The sequence below is a fragment of the Caretta caretta genome, chromosome 14 (genome assembly GCF_965140235.1).
Source record: "Caretta caretta isolate rCarCar2 chromosome 14, rCarCar1.hap1, whole genome shotgun sequence".
NCBI lineage: Eukaryota > Metazoa > Chordata > Testudines > Cheloniidae > Caretta > Caretta caretta.
Window position 1 is genome coordinate 39511442 of NC_134219.1, and position 15514 is coordinate 39526955.

At 47.2% G+C, this 15514-nt stretch overlaps 1 protein-coding gene across 1 annotated transcript; it reads right to left on the reverse strand.

Annotated features, from left to right (window-relative positions):
• Window positions 1–1972: 1972 nt before the first annotated feature.
• LOC142068970 (E3 ubiquitin-protein ligase TRIM15-like) lies at window positions 1973–11326 on the reverse strand. Its single transcript, XM_075119089.1, has 6 exons — window positions 11321–11326; window positions 10842–11072; window positions 8158–8180; window positions 7477–7592; window positions 5180–5230; window positions 1973–3477 (listed from the first exon to the last, which is right to left on the reverse strand). Exons 1-6 carry the CDS (start codon window positions 11324–11326, stop codon window positions 3473–3475), a joined length of 432 nt encoding a protein of 143 aa, XP_074975190.1. The 3' UTR covers window positions 1973–3472.
• Window positions 11327–15514: the final 4188 nt, after the last annotated feature.

A 15514-nucleotide genomic window follows, 5' to 3' on the forward strand; every position in this document is an offset into this window, starting at 1 on the left:
GAGCCAGTTAGGCCCTTAAGACGCTGATATCTTCCCTCACTCAGGCCTGTTACCAGCCTGCTTATTTGTCCCCTTCAACTGAGTGTTGAAGGCCACTATAGCTGGCACAGAACAGCAGTCATGAGTGAAAGAAGAAAACGCCCCCTCTGGGGCAGCACTCAGAAAAAGAAAGAAAGTGAAGGAAGCTTTTCTATCTAAGCAGGAAGGAGCTCTCCTGAGATACACAGACACAAATGTTCACGGTGAGCCTTCCGGCCCCAGTGAGGATGTGAGTGGTGAGGAGATGTCTGATCTTCCAGTTAGTCGGAGTGCAGGTGACCTGGCAGCTACTGCAGCATCCCTGTCTCCATCTCAAATGGATGTAACCATGCACATTCCAGAAGAAAAGTGTAGATCAGAGAAGAGTGTGGTGGAGGCGCAAGAAACAGCTGCTCCTGAGTTTAGTTCCTTAAGTCTAGATGATCCAGGACTGTGGACCCACTTGAGCAGTAACCCAAGGGACTTCCTTGTACTGCATTGGCCTCAACAAGTGAAAAACTTCATGTTCCCCAAAGACAATGAAAAGAGAAGTTTCCATCCAACACTTTACTGGCGTGAAATCCCCAATGGTGACAAAGTGGAGAGGCCATGGCTTATGTACTCAAAACCCCAGAATGCTGCATACTGGTTTTGTTGCAAACTCTTCCCGTCTAATGTTCCAGCCACATTGGGTTCTACAGAAACAAAGGACTGGAAAAATCTGGCTAGAAATCTGGCATGCCATGAGAAGGCAGCAAATCACCAGAGAGCATTCCATAGGTGGAAAGAGCATGAGATGAGACTAAGGTTAAAGGCCACCATAGATGATCAGCATCAAGAGAAGATTGCATCAGAGTCTCTTTACTGGCAAAATGTTGTGAAAAGGCTCATTGCCATTGTGAGAATGCTTGCTACCCAAAACCGAGCACTGCGTGGCACTTCAGATCAGCTGCATGTGCCAAACAATGGAAATTAACCTTAACTGACCTTAAAATTGTGGAGCTGATGGCTGAGTTTGATGCTGTATTCTAGGAGCAGCTAAGAAGAGTCACCACCCAAGAAACGTGTACACACCACTACCTTGGAAAAACAATTCAACATGAGATCATACAGTTACTGGCAACAAAAGTCAAACAGAAGATGGTGGCAGATCTGAAGTCAGCAAGATATTACCCTGTTATTCTGGACTGCACACCTGACATCAGCCATACAGAACAAATGACTTTAATGGTGCGTTTTGTAACAACAACAGAACCTAGTGAAAATGTCCCTGCAATGGTGACTGTCAGAGAGCATTTTCTAGAATTTATTGACATTGATGATACCACAGGAGCTGGTATGACAGATGTGCTTCTTAAAAAGCTGGAAGATACGGGAATTGCGATAGCTGACATGAGAGGTCAGGGCTACGATAATGGTGCCAACATGAGAGGAAAGAACAGAGGAGTACAGACACGGATCCGAGAGTTAAACCCTCGAGCTTTTTTTGTCCCATGCAGTTCTTATTCATTGAACTTGGTGGTCAGTGATGCAGCATCAGCTTCTAGTGAGGCTGCTGAATTTTTTAATGTAATTCAAAGCGTCTATGTATTTTTCTCGGCATCAACTCATCGATGGCAAATTTTGAAGCAACATCTGGGAACATCCTCTCTGATACTGAAACCACTGTGTGCCACTGTGACGAAGCGGGACTGTTCGTAGTGTTTCCTCTGAATATTGTGGGGGTGCCTCAGTTTCCCCTAGGCAGTTCTTAAGTATCTAGGTGGTGGGATAAGGGCATATGATCGTTGCAGAGCCCTAGAGGGCAGGTATGTGCAGGGTCTGGACACAGAGAATGGCCAACACCCTGTTTCCTGGCAACTGATGGCCTGGGCCCTTTCCCCCTGCAAGGTGAGAACTAAAGGGTTGGAGAACAAAGGAATCAGGTGACCTCCTGGCCTGGGAAATGGACAAAGCCCAGAAGAGGAGGGGCTGGAGGGAGTTTCAGTTTTGAGGCTGGCTGGGGACATGGAGTGAAGTACAGATGTGGTTGTCTGGCTCACTGCCCCCCAAAATGGACCCAGCTGAGGGGTCCTGGTCTCTGCACCTACAAGCTCTGTGTTAGACCATGTTCCTGTCGTCTAATAAACCTCTGTTTTACTGGCTGGCTGAGAGTCACATCTGACTGCGGAGTTGGAGTGCAGGACCCTCTGGCTTCCCCAGGAGCCTGCCTGGGCGGACTCGCTGTGGGAAGCGCACGGAGTGGCAGAGGATGCTGAATGCTCTGAGGTCAGATCCAGGAAGGTGGAAGCTGTGTGAGCTGTGTGTCCTGCAGACAGTCTGCTCCCAGAAAGGAGACTTCCCCAGAGTCCTGACTGGCTTCGTAGGGAGCAGTTCCAGAGCATCACCCAGGGACTCCGTGACAGCCACACAATAGGAAAGTTGAGTGGAGGCGATAAAGCCTATCAAACACCAAATTGGGAAGATAGATGATGCCATAGTTGCTATTATGGAGGATAATGCTATGACAGGAACTGTTTGTGGGAGAACAGTGGCAGAGGGAAATGGAATCACCAGAAACATACATAACTTCAAATTTCTGTGTAGCTTAGTGTTGTGGCATGACATAATGTTTGAAATAAATGTTGTAAGCAAGAGACTCCAAGGTGTTGACCTTGACATATCTGGAGCAATGGAACAACTGGACAAAGCAAAGTCATACCTACAGTTTTATTGCTCAGATGAGGGATTTCAAAATGTTTGAAAAGTGCAGAGAAGTTGTTAGAGGAACTTGACACTGAAGCTATTTTCCCACCCATTCAAGGATATAGGAGTCACCACAGAAGAAGACATTTTGATGACGAGGCACGGGATAATCCCATCAGAGACCCCAAACAATAATTCAAAGTTGAATTCTTTAACCAGGTGCTAGATTGTGCAATACGGTCAGTTGAAGAACATTTCATGCAGCTGAAGGAACACAGCAGTATGTTTGGGATGTTGTATGATATTCCAAAACTCCTCACTGTCCCTGAAGAAGACCTACACCAGCAATGCAGGGCACTAGAGACAGTGTTGACACATGATGATATTGATGCGAGTGATTTAGGTGATGAACTGAAAGCCCTTTCAAGATACATTTCAGCAGGATCAACTCCAAAGGCTGTCCTGGAATATATGTGCACAAAGAAGATGAGTCACCTCTTTCCAAATGCTTTTGTTGCTCTGCGCATACTTCTAACACTTCCTGTAGCAGTTGCCAGTGGAGAACGCACCTTCTCCAAGCTGCAGTTAATAAAAACACATCTGTGCTCCACAATGACACAGGATAGGCTGGTCGGCCTTGCAACCATCTCAACAGAGCATGAGCTGGCCCAGACGGTGGACCTTCAGCAGGAAGCAGTTCAAATCTTTGCAGCCAAGAAGGCATGGAAAGCACCACTTTGATTATTCAAACAGACAAAAATGCCAGTGTTCACTCTGCAGACAAGAAAAGTTACATTTGCTGTTCAGGCGTTTAAAAGTTAAATGTTACTTAAAATTTTGGAACAAGGCATTTTAAGTTGTTAGTTCAACGCTACGAACTGCTGCCTGCACAATTTGCGACCTGTAGTTGCTACTGACATCTCTATTCTCCCTTTTACTGCCATGAAACAATTTGCTGCCTTTGCCTTTCCCCATCCTGCAGTCCAGAGGGAGCATTCCCATCGCAACTTGCTACCTGTCACCTTTCCCCATCCTCTACCTTTCCCCATCTCCTGGCCCAGGGGTAACAGAGCGCGACGATGGGGGTTCCCCTCTCACAGTAGTGCTACCTCTCCCTTTCCTCATGCTCTGGTCCAGGGGCAGCGCGTTATAGGTTTAAACCTATCGCCTATTAATTTGAAAAATATGAAAAAAGAAAAGGAGGACTTGTGGCACCTTAGAGACTAAAATTTATTTGAGCATGAGCTTTCGTGATCTACAGCTCAAAGTGAGCTGTAGCTTATGCTCAAATAAATTTGTTAGTCTCTAAGGTGCCACAAGTACTCCTTTTCTTTTTGCGGATACAGACTAACATGGCTGCTACTCTGAAATTTCATTTGGTGACCCCTAGTTTTTATGTTATGAGAAGAAGTAAACAACACTTCTTTATTTACTTTCTCCACACTCGTCATGATTTTATAGACCTCTATCATATCCCTGCTTAGTCGTCCCTTTTCCAAGCTGAAAAGTCCCAATCTCATTAATCTCTCCTCATATGGCAGCTGTTCCATACCCCTAATAGTTTTTGTTGCCCTTTTCTGAACCTTTTCCAATATATCTTTTTTGAGATGGGGCAACCACATCTGCACGCAGTATTCAAGATGTGGCGTACCAGGGATTTATATACAGGCAATATGATATTTTCTGTCTTATTATCCACCCCTTTCCGAATGATTCCCAACATTCTGTTTGCTTTTTTGACTGCCGCTGCAGTCCTGATTCTCTGCCTGGTTCAGTACTGGCCTTAGCGTGGTCTCCCCGCAAGGGACCTTCCACCAGCTGGGGATGGATAGAGCCCAGCACAAGTCCATGCTCCTGACGCTAGGGTGAGAGGGAAGTATAGCACAGGAACTGGTGGGAGACACTTCCTTAACTCTTTATTTCCCAGTTTTCAGAGGTTGAAATATGGGTTCCTTTCATGTTCTGGGAGAGTACAAGGCACTGATGGTCAACCTGCACTCTGTGTTAATGATGTTTTCCAGTAGTGAAGCTTGTCTTTCATATAAAAAATAAAAATTGAGCAAACTTCTAGTCCTTATAATTGCCGAGAGAAGCAGAAAAATGTGACCTGAGTGTGCCCTAAAGGCTGATTATTGGACCTAAAAAATGTACCCTACTTTCCAATTGTAAATAGTATGTGCACGTTCATACATCACAAAATGGGAATGGGCGATGGGCTGGATGATTCCCTGTTCTGTTCATTCCCTCTGGGGCACCTGGCATTGGCCACTGTCGGAAGACAGGATACTAGGCTAGATGGACCTTTGGTCTGACCCAGTCTGGCCATTATGATGTAATGGTTCCTTCTAACCTTGGAATCCATAGCTCTGTATTGGTGGAAACCTCTCTTGTTTGAATTCAGAAGTGTCTTCTAAAAAATTAATCCGGAGATTTTAATTAATAATTGTCGTAGGAAAATATCCTTATGAAAACTTACCCTCTTTCTCTGCCTTGGAGATCAGAAAGTTCAGTTGATAGGGCAGGGTCTCTAGAGGAAGAAAAGATCAGAGGAGAGGTGATTTGCCCCTTTCTTGTAGGAAAATAGCCTCATGAAAACGGGGCTGGATTCACAAAGAAACTTAGGCAAGCTGACGCTTAGCATCACAACACCCAACGCTTAGGCACCTAGAAAGTCACTGTGATTCACAAAGCCAGAGTCAGGCTCCCAGGCAATCTGCACCATGAATGGGGAGAGAGATGCGCCTTGGAATGAGCTTCATAAAAGCCAGCATGCTAGGCGACTCCCTGCTTACGCCAGCCAGTGGGAAATGCCAAGGTGCGGGGGTGTGCTAAGCCCCGGCCCGCTCAGGGAGTTCGGCGACCGAATCTGGGCAGCACCGTAGGCGCCTCCCTCGGCGTGGGATTCTCAGCTGCGAGCCCTCTCTTGATGACCGGCACCTGTGCCATTTTTTTTGGCAAGAAGCCTGGCGGGGGAAGGAAACCCACCTCGCTTGTAACTTTTAGCCCTGTGGTTAGAACACTCAGCTGGCCTTTGGGAGACCCCTGGTTCAAGTCAAGCCTGTGCCGCAGAGGGAGCAGGGATTTGAAATGGGATCTACCACCTCTCAAGGAGTGCCCTAATCTCTGGGCTGCAGGATTGTCTGATACTGGGTGCCCACATGCTCTCCTGTGGGAGAGGTTCCACTGGGGATAATCAATAATTCATTGGGCCAGAGGCAGAGAGAAATCATGAGAACGTCCCAGGTGGTTAGAGCATGCTCTTGGGAGGGATGCCCAGAAGCCTGTCCCGCTGCTCAATTATTTATACACAGTGGATCAGATTCAAAAGGGGCAACAGAGAGGCCTATATCAGACCCCTGTTGGAATCCCTTCTTCCCCTCAGGGGGACAGAGGATTGGAACTGGGGATCTCCCACATCCCAGGTCAGTACCCAAATCACAGAACTATACATTATAAGGGAGCTCCTCTTTCCCTAGAGCCTGGTTCTTTTGGGTAAGTTCACATATAGGGCCCGAGTCAGTAAGCGAGCTCAGAGCAGGCATTTCAGATTGTGGCCCTGTAGGTGAGTTAGGAGGAGGAACCCCTTTCTTTCCCCAGTTCGTGTATCTCTCTGGGGCTTAGCTGTCTTGGTAGCTGGACTGGAACTGCAGTGCGCATGCACAGAGGCAGAAACATAGGTGCCTAGGGGACTTTTACCGCAAAAATAGAGGTGATGAGTAATTTTAGGCACCTACAAGGTTTGGTTGCAGCTGAGTGGGGGGTCTTTGTGAATCCCAGTGTGGTCTGATTCTGGGACTGAGGTGCCTAAAATGGCAAGTAGACCCCCTCACCCCAAGTCCTTTTGTGAATCTAGCCCATACCCTTTCTCTCTGCATTTGAGCTCAGTTCATAGGGCTGGGTCTCAAGAGAAAGGAAGGATTGGAAGAGAGGTGATTTCATGTTGTCTTGACTCTGGTGACATTTCTACCGTTAATTAATGTAACCGTGATTGAGAGAGACAAGCTTTGGAGCTTACTCAGAGCTCTTCTTCAGGTCCGTGTAACTCAAAAGCTTGTCTCTGTCACCAACAGGAGTTGGTCCAATAAAAGCTATGTCCTCCCCCACCCTGTCTAATATCCTGGGGCTGACACGGCTGTCGCAGCACGGCATGGAACCGTGCTGTAATTCTGAGAGACAGCCCAAAGGAAAAGACCACAGAACGAGAGGCAGGTCGGAATGGGGAGACCTTTCCAGTGAGACCAAACTAAAGTGAAATCATCGTCCAAAATATATCGTCCATCTCCTGCCTTACTCCAACGATCTCAAAGCACTCGGTGGCATTCACTAATTAGCACAACAAGGTAGGTTGGCCATTATTTCCTCCTTTTTCAAGATGGAGGAACTTGAGGTACAGAGTCTGGCATTTTCAAAAGGGCTGAGGCCACGTGGTGGCCAACTCCCATTGACAGTCAGAGAGAGATGGGGCCTAAATCCCCTAGGTCCCTTGGAAAATCCCAGCCATGGAGGTGAAATTCAACATTTTCTAAAACATCTGGCGATTGTGTGTCTCTGAAATGCTGAGTGGCCAATTTTGACACCCATGGTTGGGTCTGAGACAATCCAAGTGGAGGCTTGGCAAACTGGCATCAGCCCTGAGCCCTCCCCATCCCACCCACAGACGTCTAGCTGTGACGAGCTGAGAACTAATAGGCCAGAGTCCAACTCCTTCCACAGTCAGAGGCACATCTCGATGTGCCATCGCCATATCATGAGCCCAAATAACTGTTAAGTTACCTTTGAATTTCTTCAGAGCCTCCTGTAGACAAACATTTCTTTGGGAAGAGACGCCAATTCTCTCGCTCACATCCTGTGACACAGCCATTGGTTTCTCGAACTTCACCTTCTCACACCTGGGGGGGGGGGGGGGAGGGGGAAACACCCTAAATCTTTTCTTTCTTGAGAATGAGCGACCAGAGGCTGCTCTCTTGTGGGCTCAATGAGAGCTTCTAACTCCCACTGGTGAGACAATTCATCTCCTCACTGGAGTTTTTAAATGCCTAGCTCCTCCAATGGGAGTTAAAGAGAGTAAGGGGTCCCACAGGCTGCCCCTCAGAGAGAAGGGCCTAATCTCATGGGAAAGGATGCTCCAGTGGTTAAGGGGTTGCTGTAGGACTCTGGAAACCTATGTTCCACTCCCTGCTCTGCCACAGCCTCCCTGCATGGCCTTGGGCAAGTCACTTAAGGCTTGATTTTTAAAGGTGCCTCCTGGGATTTTCAAAAGCACCTAACCAAGTCAGGCTCCCAACTGCCACTGATCACAATGGGAGGTGCCTAACTCGCTTAGCTGCTTTGGAAAACCCCACCAAGTGCCTAGCTACGTCTCAGGTGACTAAATGCCCTGCAAAATCTGACCCTGGGGGGAAGTCCCCTTCTAGCACCACGACGCGTGAGGGGGAGTGGGAAGGAGTCACATACCTGCTCCAGGTGCTTTTGATGTCCTAGAAAAGAGAAAGAGTTCAGTCCCAAGTGCCACAAGATGCGGATCGCTTCTGCTCTGCAGGGGACTTGCTTTGCCATCCCTAGTTGAGCTCGAGATGCAGTTCTCTGCAGTTAGCAACTTCAAAAGTCCATTCACAGATTTCGATGGAATGGGACCCCTAAGCACACACCATGACTGTGGGTTTTCTCCTTCTAAATTCTATGGCATTTGCTCAAACAGACTGATCAGACGCATGAATCCTTGACTGCCACATGCAACTGCTGTGTCCAGAGCGTTTGCCTTTCTCCATGTATGCAATTCTGCTCAGCAGTTCTGGAAGCTGGATTCATTCTCATTTCTTAATAGGCCCTGCAAAGAACTTTGCTTTCCTAATCTCTCACTTCCTAGAAAGTGGAGTTGTGCCTTTTATTGCTTTCATATCGTTAGGGCCCTTCATTTTCAGTTTTTATTTTAGTTAATTTTTCCTGGGATTTTATCAGTGTTTATTACCACAATAAAAACAGGTGCAAATCAGTGCAGAAAACTATTAAGTTTTCTGGTTAAATATCGGGGTTTGTTTTGGTGGATGGAAAGACAGGGAGAAAAAGTATTCAGTAGATGAATGCTTTGAATTCTGTTCATCCCTGTGGTTTGCTGCAGAACTAAAACAGAACTCAAAGCACAAGGGCCCCCCTGAGTTTAAGAAAACAATATATCTGTAATCCCCAAATAAAACGTTTCATTTGAACAAACAGGTTACTGGTGTAGAATCACAGAATATCAGGGTTGGAAGGGACCTCAGGAGGTCATCTAGTCCAAGCCCCTGCTCAAAGCAGGGCCACTCCCCAGCTAAATCATCGCAGCCAGGGCTTTGTCAAGCCTGACCCTAAAAGCCACTAAGGAAGAAGATTCCACCACCTCCCTAGGTAACCCATTCCAGTGCTTCACCACCCTCCTACTGAAAAAGTTTTTCCTAATATCCAACCTAAACTTCCCCCACTGCAACTTCAGACCATTACTCCTTGTTCTGGCATCTGGTTACCACTGAGAACAGTCTAGATCCATCCTCTTTGGAACCCCCTTTCAGGTAATTGAAAGCAGCTATCAAAAAATCCTCCCCCATTCTGCTCTTCTGCAGACTAAGCAATCCCAGTTCCCTCAGCCTCTTCTCATAAGTCATGTGCTCCAGCCCCCTCATCATTTTTGTAGCCCTCCGCTGGACTCTTTCCAATTTTTCCACATCCTTCTTGTAGCGGGGGGCCCAAAACTGGACACGGTACTCCAAGTGAGGTCTCACCAATGCCGAATAGATGGGAATGATCACATCCCTCAATCTGCTGGCAATGCCCCTACTTATACAGCCCAAAATGCCGTTGGACTTCTTCACAACAAGGGCAGATTGTTGACTCATATCCAGCTTCTCGTCCACTGTAACCCCTAGGTCCTTTTCTGCAGAACTGCTGCCTAGCCATTCGGTCCCTAGTTTGTAGCAGTTCATGGGATTCTTCTGTCCTAAGTGCACTTGTCCTTGTTGAACCTCATCAGATTTCTTTTGGCCCAATCCTCTAATTTGTCTAGGTTCCTCTGTATCCTATCCCTACCCTCCAGCATATCTACCCCTCCTCCCAGTTTAGTGTCATCTGCAGGTGCAATTGCTGAGGGTGCAATCCACACCATCCTCCAGATCATTAATGAAGATATTGAACAAAACCGGCCCCAGGACTGACCCTTGGGGCACTCTGCTTGACACTGGCTGCCAACTAGATATGGAGCCATCGATCACTACCTGTTGAGCCTGACAATCTAGTCAGCTTTCTATCCACCTTATAGTCCATTCATCCAGCCCATACTTCTTTAACTTGCTGGCCAGAATGCTGTGGGAGACCGTATCAAAAGCTTTGCTTAGAACGATTAGTCTATAAATATTCACCTTCGATAATTGGGCCACACCATTTGCAGCGCATACGCTCAACTTCATCCTTCTCTCCTGTTGTTGTTTCTTTAGCCCTTTTGAATACTTCCTTGTGTTCTGAAATGTATTCTGATGTAGATTTTCATTTTCTTCCCATTTTAGTGCGTCAAATCTTTAACCCATTGTCTACTAACAGTTTGAAATGTGTACTTGGTGGGCGTGTGATTTATCAGTAGGTTCAGACGCACACGCACTTCAGAGCTTGCGTGCGTGCCTGTTGGTTTATTGTGTGCATCTGCTAGAACAATACGCTCTTTCTTCAGCGGGCAGCTTTGCATATACACACAGACTAATGTATTATCGGAATACAGAGATCTCATGCAATGTATTGTATTTTCTTAATAAAACAAGTTTTTTGTATATATTTGAATGATAAAAAAGTAGGATGAAAATCAGAAAAACCTCAATAATACTTTTTTGTAAAACCCAGAAATTTTTTGGTAAAAATTGGTTTAAACTGAAAATGAAGGGGCTTACACAGGATGTCTCAAAAAGGCCTGAACCATCTGCCTTTAAAACAGCAAAACTGTTTCCACATTGGAAATATTAGAAATGTCACATTTTGTTTTCCCTCACTTCGCTAAAGGACACACTGACAGTCTCCATTGTGAAGTAGGACCTCTCCAAGAACTTAATAAACTCCAAAGCTAATCAATCAGAATCTCTCCCTTCCCTGGGCAGGGATCTGGGTGTCTCTAACTGTCTCACCTGCAGGAATTCACTTGTTGGCTGCTGACACTTCTCTTCTATCTCACTGATCAAGTCACCGAGACGGGAAATCTTTTCAGACAGTTTGGTGACATTTTCATCCTGTATCTTCACAATTTCCTTGTCCAGCTCTTCCAGTTGGGCCAGCAGGAGTCGCTCTTGCTCATCCAGGAACTGCCGCAGTTGCTCAAATTCAGACATGATCTTCTGCCTCTCAGCTTCTATCTTTCCCTATAATGAAGGGACAGAAACAGGAAAGGACAGATCAAGGATAAGGGTTGCCAGATGTCCAGTTTTCAACTGGGAAGTCCAGTCAAAAGGGAAACCTGGCAGTGTCCGGTCAGCACTGCTGACTGGACATGAGAAGTCCGGTTACCCACAGTAACTGGCTTCCACCACCAGAGGGCGAGAGGAGCAGCAGATGCTGCTGGAGCCTGGAGGAGCACTCAGGGATGGCTCCATGGGGGGGAGAAAAGTACCGGCATCTCCCCCATCCTGCTCCAATCACCCCTCCACCCCTGGAGCGTGGCTCTCCCTCTCCCACCCTGCCCCAGTCACCTCCACCACACCCCTAGAGCTCTGCTCAGCTGGCAGGGGGAGGGAGGTGGAGAGAGCAGCAAGTGACAGTGGGAGAGGGACAGAGGAGTGGGGGGCGGGACCTCGAGGGAAAGTGGCGGCAGGGCACAGGGCAGGTTCCAGTGCTCAGCATCCGGTTTTCACAAATGAGAAAGTTGGACATCCCAGACTCTCCCCATGTCCCTGATAGGAACAGTTCTTAGAGCCCTCTTTTCATATCAACGTACTACAAACACATGGTTGAGATTTCAGGAGAATATGCCTGACAGTCTCTCAGCTGGCCTGAATGAACAACATGTTCCGAAGTGCCTTCGGGACGTACGCCTCCAGTTCCCATTTTCAAAAGGTCACTTTGGATGCTAAGGAGCCTAAGTTTCTTTGAAAGTGACTTTTGAAAATAGGACAGCTCTCCCTGCATTTTAAGCCCCTAAATACCTTTGAGAATCTCGCCCTTAACCACTTGCAAAATTGTTAACCCTAGGCTCCGAAATCACTTAGGCACTTCTGAAAATGGCACCCAATCTCTCTAAAATGATGAGTTTTCAGGTCTGAGTGGCTCAGTATATTCTGTTGATCATCTAGAATCTTCCAATAGCAGAAAGGTTGGAAGGGGGGAGGTCTGACTCAGAATCAGAAATACATTGGCAGAGAGTTGTGGAGAAGACTGAAGAAGGAAAGGGTTCTGCTGGTTATCCACATAAAACACCAGTTACAAAACACACCATGCAAAATGCTTCTTCTCCAGCTTTTGCATGTTTCATCTGGCATTCTGTTAATTACACTGTCCCAGAGGAAACCAGTTGTGCCTGGTGGAGATTCAGGAGGAAGATTTCTGAGATACAAAATAGCCACTGGGTGCCTAAGTCCTACTGACAGTCCATATGAATTAGGCACCTAATCACCATACGTGCCTTTGAAAATCTCCCCTGAAATCAGTGTTTGTAGCTGGATGTGTGGGGAATAAGATCAGTGCTTTGAGTTGAAACTGGAAGCCAGTGGAGGAATGAGCCCAGAGGGATGATAAACAAAGATAAACATGATCACACCCTGCAAGGGTCTCTCAACAAGAGACAAAGTGCTTGAGGTTATCAAGATGATGTTTAAAAAAACTGTGAACGGTACAGAGTAGAACCGTGGTTCTCAAACTTTTTTACTGGCGACCCCTTTCACATAGCAAGCCTCTGAGTGCGACCCCCCGAATAAATTAAAAATACTTTTGAATATTTTTAACATCATTATAAATGCTGGAGGAAAAGCGGGGTTTGGGGTGGAGGTTGACAGCTCACGACCCCCCATGTAATAACCATGCGACCCCCTGAGGGGTCCCGACCCCCAGTTTGAGAACCCCTGGAGCAGACGTTTCTGGATACCAGGGAATAATGTACGGATTATCAAGAGGAGCGAAGTTCGGTTTCAGATCGAGTGGCGTAAGGAATCCATACTCTGCAATATCCCCGATTGGGGGTAAGAGGTTAAGGGGTCAAAGTACAGACATTGAGACATGAGGGTACGTTGTTCATAGAATGGCTATGTTCAGGTGTGGTATATAATGGGTGGACACAATCATGAGGATGGATTGACCCTCATTTTGTGAGATTTAACGTTCAGTGAGTTTATGGTTCCAGTTCATATGGTCCAACGGACAAAGTCTCTCGGTCCCCAATACATCACAGCTTACCCTGATCTGAGCTTGACCTTGCTCCCAGTTAGCACATTTTATCTCAGTTTAACTGGACAAGGTGAACCCTACACACCACACTAGGGTCAAATTAAACTAGGTTCAAAATGTTTGCCTGTGAGGGCCTTGCACCAGAACAAAGACATTACATTAAAAAGTGATTTGAGGTACATCTGTACTACACAAATGTTGTGGTGGTGTGTAGAGGACCTACACTATATGCACCCGCTAACATGGGCATAAATAGCAGTGTAGATGGCGAGGCATGGCTTAAGCAAGTAGAGTCGCAATATGCCTGAACCCTCTGGGTATAAACCCTACACACAGGGCTCTATACACCCCCAAGCAGGGCCTCCCCCATCTACACTGAGTGTCCTGCTGCTTCCCCAGTGCCAGAGCCTTTCCCCACCACAGGAAAAGGCTCCAGGGAGTGGAGGAAGGCTCCGGCCGCTCCGCAGCCTCCCCCTGCTGGAGTCTTTTATTCACACATGTAGCTACACATGACAGTGTGGACACAGCCTGTTTCTCACTGTGCTGTGTAGCTACACATACCCTACAGGATGCCCCCAGCGGTGTGCCGTGTAGATGTAGCCAGAGCTAAATCAAAGCAGTGCTGCGTGTAGACAAGGGCTGACACTCTCCCCACAGAGAGAAATATCACCCCTGACTGATGTAACTTCTGGACCATAACAATGGGGACCTACCAGATATTCCTGGCTTTGCGTCTCTGCATCCTGTTTCCACTCCAGAAGTTCTCCTCTCTCTTGCTTCAGTGTGTTCAACTGGGTTTGAATTTGTTCCTGAGGCAAGAAAAACAATGTTGGGGGTGGAGGGGAAGGTCAACCTGCTAAGGAGTCTGTCCTCTGTGCAATTTATATACAGTGCAGTGCTGATTTCATGATCTGAAGCTGGGATTTTCAAAGAAGTCTCATGAAGTTGGGTTCTGAACTACCATTGACTTTCCATCTCCCTCTCAAGTTGCCCCAGGACGGTGCTCATGGCAATGTCACAATTGACTCTTGAGAGGTGGGAGACTCAAATCTCTTCTCCTCACCAGGCAGAGGGAGAACTTGAACTGGAGTCTCCCCATACAAGGTGAGTGCCCTACCCCCAGGCTAACAGTTATGAAGAAAGTCTTCAACCTCTTCCCTGGCCACGTTGTGCGGAGCAACACAGGTGCAGAACTCCATCTTGCATGAAACAGCTTAGGTAGCTAAGCCACTCGACTCCAGGAGAGGGGTTCCCAGGTGTGGATCAGAGACAGGCCCATTCCTACACCAAACTCTGAGGGAGTTGGGGCTTAGGACACACCCCTCTCATCAGTATCTCCGGAGGGCTAGTCTCCCCAGCTAGCACGCTGGCTTTTGTGGATGCCTCTCTCCCCCCACATGCCTAATTCAGGATTTGTTGTTCCAAACTGTACCAGATGACTGGAGGATAGCTGATGGAAAGCCAGCTTTTTTAAAAAGGCTCCAGAGGAAATCCTGGCAATTACAGGCCGGCAACTGTAAGGGCTTGTCTGATTGTCAGATGCTGGGACTGGGCAACAGGGAATTAATCCTTTGATAACTGCCGGGTTCTGTTCATTCCCTCTGGGGCACCTGGCATTGGCCACTGTTGGAAGACACGATACTGGGCTACATGGACCACTGGTCTGACTCAGTGCAGCCGTTCTTATGTCCTTAGTGATTTTCTAGGTGCCTAAAAGTTAGGCATTGCAGCGCTGAGCATCACAACACCCAAGTGCATTTGGGGATTCGGGCCTAAATCTCCTTTGCAAATGGGACTTCGGCCCTAAAGTCAGTTGGTGCTCTTGAAAATGTGCTCGAAGGATCTTCTTCTGTAATTCACCGGGGGTGAGGTGTTGCAGAGCCACAGAGAGGATTTAAAAGCACAGCTCCCATTCATTTCATGGCAGCTGGGCATCTCAGGCCCCATTGTCAGCCCTGCTTACTTTCCTTCTATGCTGTATATGTCATGCTGCCAGGGAAGAGAGAGGCCTTGGGGGCACCAGACCTAATATAGAGACTTAGGGACTCTGTCTAGAACAGCCCTTTGCCTCCAGCGAATCCTCCAAGTGCTGCAGGGCAAAGGGTTGAAGTCGTATCCATTTTGCAGCAGTGTAGGGTAGGGTGCCCTGCTCCCAGGCAATGACAGAGAAAACTATATGAAGAAAGCTGGACATCAGAGAGTTAAAGCTGAGCAACTTAAAGGGAAGGGAGTTTTGGTAAGAATGTTTAACACACTTTAAAAAAAAATAGTACATTAAACTCCAGTGCCTAATGAACACTTGGGAGAAAGAGACTCCTGGTTAAAAATCCAACACACTCACAAGGTGCATAAATATTGTGCTCGATTGTTCGGCATGGGGGAAAGGGCTTGTTCAACATGGTCCTTGGAATCAGCCATTTTCTTCCTT